General features: G+C 45.0%; 3 protein-coding genes across 3 annotated transcripts; 2 read left to right on the top strand and 1 right to left on the bottom strand.

Annotated features, from left to right (window-relative positions):
- Positions 1 to 961: 961 nt before the first annotated feature.
- LOC149438326 (histone H2A type 2-B) lies at positions 962 to 4,458 on the bottom strand. Its single transcript, XM_089659824.1, has one exon. It carries the CDS (start codon positions 4,433 to 4,435, stop codon positions 4,043 to 4,045), a length of 393 nt encoding a protein of 130 aa, XP_089515950.1. The 5' UTR covers positions 4,436 to 4,458; the 3' UTR covers positions 962 to 4,042.
- LOC149438327 (histone H4) lies at positions 2,162 to 2,644 on the top strand. Its single transcript, XM_089659826.1, has one exon. It carries the CDS (start codon positions 2,199 to 2,201, stop codon positions 2,508 to 2,510), a length of 312 nt encoding a protein of 103 aa, XP_089515952.1. The 5' UTR covers positions 2,162 to 2,198; the 3' UTR covers positions 2,511 to 2,644.
- A 271-nt stretch (positions 4,459 to 4,729) lies between the features above and the next one.
- Positions 4,730 to 5,197, top strand: LOC149438328 (histone H2B 1.1). The gene has a single exon (XM_089659848.1). The coding sequence runs from the start codon at positions 4,752 to 4,754 to the stop codon at positions 5,130 to 5,132; it is 381 nt and encodes a 126-aa protein (XP_089515974.1). The 5' UTR covers positions 4,730 to 4,751; the 3' UTR covers positions 5,133 to 5,197.
- The last annotated feature ends 2,318 nt before the right edge of the window (positions 5,198 to 7,515 follow it).

The following is a 7,515-nucleotide window of genomic DNA, read 5'->3' on the forward strand; positions in this document are numbered from 1 at the left end:
CTTTGTGGCAGCGGGGGCAGTTGCTGCTTCCTTCGATCTGCGGGACTCGGAGCAGGGCGTTGCAGCAACAATTTTATAATTATTTAATAATTATTATTAGTATTATAGTAGTAGTAGTATTATAGTAATTATATAGCGCCAACAGTTTGCTCAGTGATGTACATTACAATGGGAGACAGTACAGTAACAATACAGTGCAATACACAAGGGTTCGAGGGCCCTGCTCCTTGGAGCTTACAATCTAGGAGGGAGGGGATAGTGGTACTGGAGGAGGTGGCTGTGGGGGATGGAGTGGTAGGAAGAGTGGAGGAGATCTGCAATTAAGTGAGGGCGGGGTAGGCTTCCCTGAAGAGATGGGTTTTCAGGCTGCGCCTAAAGGTGTGGAGGGTAGGTGAAAGTCTGATGGATTGGGGTAGTGAGTTCCAAAGGATGGATTATATATATTAATATTATATATTTTAATTATGATGACAATTATACATTAATAATAGAAAATAATAGAAAATGCTTTCAGTGTGAGACTCTGGGAAAATGACATCTTATTCCAGGGACTGATCTTATCCGCCTTCCTTTAGTTGTGATGAGTTTCTTCTGTTTACTCCGTTCAATATTTACCAAATAACGAGCCTCCCAACTGAAAGGGAACAGATCTCATCACCTCCTTCACACTCCACGTAGAAAAAAAGATATTTTACTATCTGAAGGAAACGTCTATAACTTTCATTGGATCAACTTTATTATTATACATATAACTTTATATTATTATAACTTTCTAATTGCTTCATTCAAATCTCCCGCCGGAATTCTGTGAAATCACAGACAATCCGCCCTCTTACCGCCAAATATGATACGGAGAACCGACCACATCCATTTACCGTTTTATCTGGGAAGATCGATCAACCCTTCCATTCATTCCAGGCTCTGCGATCAGCCAAAAATCACTATAAGCATATTGCAAATATTCATATAAAGAACGTTTATTAAGATTTATGTTTTCCCTCCAATCCCTCAGAATACAAAACCCGACAAGATCTAGTTATTAGTTTGTTAATTTAGTTGTAGAGAAGAGATCAATGAAAAGTCTACAGAACAAGAAAACACTTCCTGCACTAGAAACATCGACACCGAGATCTCCGGATACATTTCTATGGACTTCTCGTCAGACAAACATTACTGGCTGATGGGGACAACGCCCACATCTGTGATTGGCTCAGAATCCGAATTCTCACCGCAGGGATTGTTGTTTATCGTTCCAGAGAAATATTCCGCCCGATTATACCGCCAAATCCGAGCCGGAGAACAAAGGAGATCATCAGATGAGACATTTATCGGCGAACAATCACCAACACTTTCATTCCAAGTAGATTTATCGATTAGTCAGGAATGTCTACAAATGTATTCTGATGATTACTGAATCGTGTGAAACATTTCTATAAAGAATTGTACATTGCTATATCAGATCTGTATACGATCATGTCACAATGACCGATGTGTGTTTGTCTCTCTTTTAGACACGTAGCAGTCACTGACCCCCCCCCCCCACATATCACATTCAGAATATTGATAATACGAAATGTGAAATGACTGGTAGAAATAAGTAGTGATCATGACACTGCCAGATACATATGTACAATGAATCGGTAGAAATAATATAACGTCTGAAGAACCAAATCGGTTTCCTCGTTGTAACTAGAAATCAGTAAAATGTGTACAAATTTCTAAGTGATATTCTCTGCAGAGGAATGCATTGCTGTGGCCCCGCCCATTTTCTTCCATCTCCCATCAGGTCCGCTGGATTTATAAACAGACACGTGGATTATCAGTATAAGTTTTCCTTTTCACGGTAATATTTTATACATTTGACATTATTATAAACAATAGTAACTGGTGATGATGGTTTGTGTTCTGAAATGTGAAAGATGAATGTTTCTGTGTAATCTCCGAGGAATAAATAGAAAACCATTGAGAAGAATGAAGAGATTTCTCTCCTGGAGATATATTTCTATTGTCATTAAGGGATCTGAAAAGGGCAGAACGTGGAGAAAGCTTCTAAATTAATCCAATTGTATTGTGTGTAAAGAATGGTTGTGACTCCGCCTCTTACCAGGAGGGTTCCCATCAGGTCCGCTCAGGCTGTATAAAAGGAAGGCGGGCCCAGCCCAGAGCTCAGTCTGTGTTTGCAGCAGAGAAGAATCGTCATGTCTGGTCGCGGTAAAGGAGGGAAGGGTCTGGGGAAAGGCGGCGCCAAGCGCCACAGGAAGGTGCTCCGGGACAACATCCAGGGCATCACCAAACCCGCCATCCGCCGTTTGGCCCGCAGAGGGGGAGTCAAGCGCATCTCCGGCCTCATCTATGAGGAGACCCGCGGAGTGCTGAAAGTCTTCCTGGAGAATGTCATCCGCGATGCCGTCACCTACACCGAGCACGCCAAGAGGAAGACCGTCACCGCCATGGATGTCGTCTATGCTCTCAAACGGCAGGGACGCACTCTCTACGGATTCGGAGGATAAATCCTCACAACTGCTCCCCCTTCATCTTCACAAAGGCCCTTCTCAGGGCCGCCCACCTTCTCATACAAAGGGCTATTGATTGATCATCTCCAGGGTTCTATCTGCTCCTCCTGGGGGGAGAAGGATTGCCGCTCATTCCGGGGAGGGGGGGGATTAAACTATCCGTCATTCTATATAACAGGATGACGTCATGTATAGAGATATAATTCTGCAGTTCCACCAATGAATCTGTCCAATCACCTGATTATAGTGTGTGATCAGTAATCGGGATGGATCTGGTTCGGAATGCCGGATTTTGCATTCTAAGGTCTGAGTGACAAACATGTCGGTGATCGCAATGCGCTTGTAACGATTGTGGCCAATCAGCCTCGAATAATGAAAGGGTTAATGGATGTTCATACAAAGAGAAACACATTTGATTCTTCAGATATGTAATATTTCCTCTATCGATTCATTGTACATATTTCTTTCAATATTCTGGATGTGATATGGGGGGGGGGTTTGTAATTGCTAAAAGTCTGACGGAAGGACAAATACATATATCTGATGAAGAATCGTACAATACTTTATTCCCATCATATAGAAAGGTAGAGATCTATCTCACTCATGTTCTGTATGTTGGGGGAGGGGAATCCTGGATTCTGAGAATGGATACAAGACAATATATGGAAGTAATCATCAGAATCCATTTCTAGTCATTGTGATTTAGTCCGCAAACACATTGGATATAGAGGATCCTGGGGACAGAGATAACAGAACAAGGATTGACATGACTCAGTAATCACCGACATCCATCTGTAGACATTCCTGACTAATCAATACATCTACTTGGAATGAGAGCGATGATATTTGTCGGATAAATGTCTCATCTGATGATCTCCTTTGTTCTCCGGTTCGGATTTGGCGGTATAATCGGGCGGAATATTTGTTACGATCCAGACAATTCCGGCGGGAAAAATTTGATGACGGTTTGAACTCTGAGCCAATCACAGCTGTGGGCGGTTCCTTCATCAGCCACTAATGTTCTCCTTACGAGAAATCCATAGAAATGTATCCGGCTTTTGTATTATGAGAGGGAAAGCTGAATTCCAAAGTGGAGCCAACAGACAGTTCTGGGCGATTCCTTCAGATAATAAAACATTTGTTTCTTCTCGGAGTTTGATGAGATCTGTTCCCTCAGTCGGGAGGATCGTTGTTCGGTATATATTGAACGATCTCAGATCTTCAGGAGAAACTCCTCACAAGTGAAAGGTGGAGATCAGTCCCCGGACTCATAATTGTCATCATAATGAAATGTAACATTTATAATGTACTCTACATAGATGGATTGTCCAATCACGTGATGGCAGGATATTAGACTTGAGGGGGGTCATCCCTCCCCAGGACTTGGTGTCCTATCACCTCCCCGGGAGATAGAGAGGAGTGTGGGATTGGTGTCCATAGAAGCCGTATGTCCGCCCTTTGTATGGAGATGTGGGGGGCTCTGAGAAGAGCCGTTGTGTTGGCGGATAGAAGGGAATCCTGTGGGGGGATTACTTGCTCTTGGCGGCCTTGTGGCTCTCGGTCTTCTTGGGCAGCAGCACGGCCTGGATGTTGGGCAGGACTCCTCCCTGGGCGATGGTGACGCCGCCCAGCAGCTTGTTGAGCTCCTCGTCGTTGCGGACAGCCAGCTGGAGGTGTCGGGGGATGATGCGGGTCTTCTTGTTGTCTCGGGCGGCGTTGCCGGCCAGCTCCAGGATCTCAGCCGTCAGATACTCCAGGACGGCGGCCAGATAGACGGGAGCTCCGGCCCCGACCCGCTCGGCATAGTTGCCCTTCCGGAGCAGGCGGTGAACACGACCGACAGGGAACTGCAGACCGGCCCGGGACGATCGTGTCTTGGCCTTAGCCCGAGCCTTGCCTCCTTGTTTGCCGCGACCAGACATGATTGGATGACTGACGAATCACACACAGATAGGTCCCAGTAGCCGCTTCCTCTCCTTTATACACTCCATGCTCTGACGTCACACGCTGGGATTGGTTGCATTTCAGTACAGCCAATAGTGGTCAGACTTGTTTCTACACCAATCTGTGCTAGAGGAAAGAAAGCATGACGTCACTCTCCATCACATGACTGAGTCCTCCAATAGAAGAGTGAGGAGGGATGAGATGCCTTTGCATAGGCCGCCTATAAAAGCAGCACATGAGGGCGGCTCCAGCACACTTTCCCCGCAGCCAGCCAAGCAGTGGTGAACCCTGATCATGCCTGAACCAGCCAAGTCTGCGCCGGCGCCCAAGAAGGGCTCCAAGAAAGCCGTGACTAAAACCCAGAAGAAGGACGGTAAGAAGCGGAGGAAGACTAGGAAGGAGAGTTATGCCATCTACGTGTACAAGGTGCTCAAGCAGGTCCACCCCGACACCGGCATCTCGTCCAAGGCCATGAGCATCATGAACTCCTTCGTCAATGACATCTTCGAGCGCATCGCCGGCGAAGCTTCCCGCCTGGCTCATTACAACAAGCGCTCCACCATCACCTCCCGGGAGATCCAGACCGCCGTCCGCCTCCTCCTGCCCGGAGAGCTGGCCAAGCACGCCGTCTCCGAGGGCACCAAGGCCGTCACCAAGTACACCAGCGCCAAGTAATCCCCCCGCCCCCCGGGGCCCCATCATCCCAACAAGGACACAAAGGCTCTTCTAAGAGCCGCCCACCATTCCAATCACTGAGCTGTCATCACATTGTATTGCCGCTAGAGGTCCCCCACACGTCACACTAACACTGGACATTCGTCATTCTGTAGTACAAGGGCCTCCCTCATTGGATACACATTGGAGGGGCACCTGGTTTGGGGGAATCTACAGGAAGGTTGTAGAATGTATGGCCGGACTTCCATGGGTCATGACATCGGTCATTGTTGTACAATCTGATTGGAAGGTATAAATCTGAAGATGTATTCTAGGTACAAGAAATCCATCCGAGTCCCACATTCCCCTTATTCCGGAATTTCTGATGTTTTCCCTCTTGGAGATGTAAAGGTTCTCATTTGTACATTAAATATTGTCTGCTATTGGGAGCCGGAAAATAAACCGCCCGATCGCATTGTATATCTTCCCCGATACAGAAGTCAGTATTTCCCATCCTATGGAGGGCGATCCTATAGTATCCAGGAATATAGATCTATAGGGGTCATGGGGGGGACAGGTTCGCTTTGTGTTTGATGACATATGTAGGACTATGCACAGAGCAGGCTCATGTCTGGAGACGTGTATACAGGGGGATGCTGCTGGGGGATGGGGGACATTGTCAGTATACAGGGGGATGCTGCTGGGGGAGGGGGGGACATTGTCAGTATACAGGGGGATGCTGCTGGGGGATGGGGGACATTGTCAGTATACACGGGGATGCTGCTGGGGGAGGGGGGACATTGTCAGTATACAGGGGGATGCTGCTGGGGGATGGGGGACATTGTCAGGATGGGGACTTCTGGACACACTTGGACTAGTTTAGGGCTCATCTGCTTCCAGTTATTACTGACACATCCCTGTCATTTGTCTCCCTTTTGTCATACATTCCTGGGAGTCTAACTATGGGACATATATACACCATCATCCACCCAACTTAAATCGTAGGAAGACACGACTCAGACCATCAGCTGGGCAAACATTGGCTCTTGTTTTATATATATTGTCGGATTTTGTATTATGAGGGTTTTGAGTGATAAAACAAACAAATCTTAATAAATGCGCTTAATATGAATATTTTCTATGTTACGATTTTTGGCTGATATCAGAGCCTGGAATGAATGGAAGGGTTGATCGATCTTCCCAGATAAAACGGTAAATGGATGCGGTCGGTTCTCCGTATCGGATTTGGCGGTAAAAGGGCGGATTGTCTGTGACGTCACATATAATTCCGGCGGGAGATTTGAAAGAAGCAATTAGAAAGTTGATCCAATGACAGTTATAGACGTTTCCTTCAGATAGTAAAACATCTTTTTTTCTACGTGGAGTGTGAAGGAGGTGATGAGATCTGTTCCCTCAGTCGGGAGGATCGTTGTTCGGTATATATTGAACGATCTCTGATCTTCAGGAGAAACTCATCACAACTAAAGGAAGGCGGATAAGATCAGTCCCTGGAATAAGATGTCATTTCCCCAGAGTCTCACACTGAAAGTATTTTCTTTTAATGTATAATTGTCATAATTAACATGTATAATATATTATAATTTAAATGAAACAATGGTATACATATTTGATAATAACGCATACAAAAAATTCAGTTATTTTAGATTTTGTAACAACATAATTTGAGGATGATCGACTTGGGGGAAGAGCCACGCCATACATCTACTATGGTCGATTACTGATTTTCTCCTTTTTCCTATCTCCTGATTTTCCTCTCTGAGACTGAATCAGTTGATAGAGGAGGTTTAGAAAACTGTGTTTGGAGATGTGGGTGGCTCTGAGAAGAGCTGTTGTCTTGCGTAACCAAAGTTAATTGTGTTGGGCCGAACACCCCTGTGTTCGGTTTTTGGTCGAACCGAATAGATGTTCGACGACGAACTATAAGCTCAATGCAAGTTTATGGGACTCACTTATAAGCCTTCAAAATGGGCACTTTTGAATTTACATGTACGTTTTGGTCCATAAAAGGGGTATGGAGACATGAATCAATGAAAACATTTTTTTTCAAAAAGTACAGTTTTAAAGGGGCAGTTATTTTTCATTGTTTAAAGTAAACAAATAAAAATTACTTTAAATATCATGCCTGGGGGTCCCTTTACCCGCAAAGCTGCACATCTGTGAAATGTATAGAACCTGCTGCAGCAGGACTGAAATTTTGTTTGGATTAAATTTTTATTAAAAAAATAAATAAAAAGCGTGGGGTCCTCCTCTAAGTCTTACCAGACCCTTTAGGTCTGGTAGGAAGGTAAGGAGGCACTCCACAGTAATATATATATATATAAAAAAAAAAAAATGTTTAGGCTTTGTAGGTATTTTAAGTGGAACCCCTCCCCTCAAAAAAAAA

The sequence above is a fragment of the Staurois parvus genome, unplaced genomic scaffold (genome assembly GCF_062004578.1).
Source record: "Staurois parvus isolate SC_StPar_1 unplaced genomic scaffold, SC_StPar_1.0 ptg001192l, whole genome shotgun sequence".
Classification (NCBI taxonomy): Eukaryota; Metazoa; Chordata; class Amphibia; order Anura; family Ranidae; genus Staurois; species Staurois parvus.

What these genes read in the sequence shown, in the direction of transcription:
- LOC149438327 (XM_089659826.1), top strand. Translation starts at nt 2,199, where the DNA reads ATGTCTGGTCGCGGTAAAGGAGGGAAGGGTCTGGGGAAAGGCGGCGCC.
- LOC149438326 (XM_089659824.1), bottom strand. Translation starts at nt 4,435, where the DNA reads ATGTCTGGTCGCGGCAAACAAGGAGGCAAGGCTCGGGCTAAGGCCAAG.
- LOC149438328 (XM_089659848.1), top strand. Translation starts at nt 4,752, where the DNA reads ATGCCTGAACCAGCCAAGTCTGCGCCGGCGCCCAAGAAGGGCTCCAAG.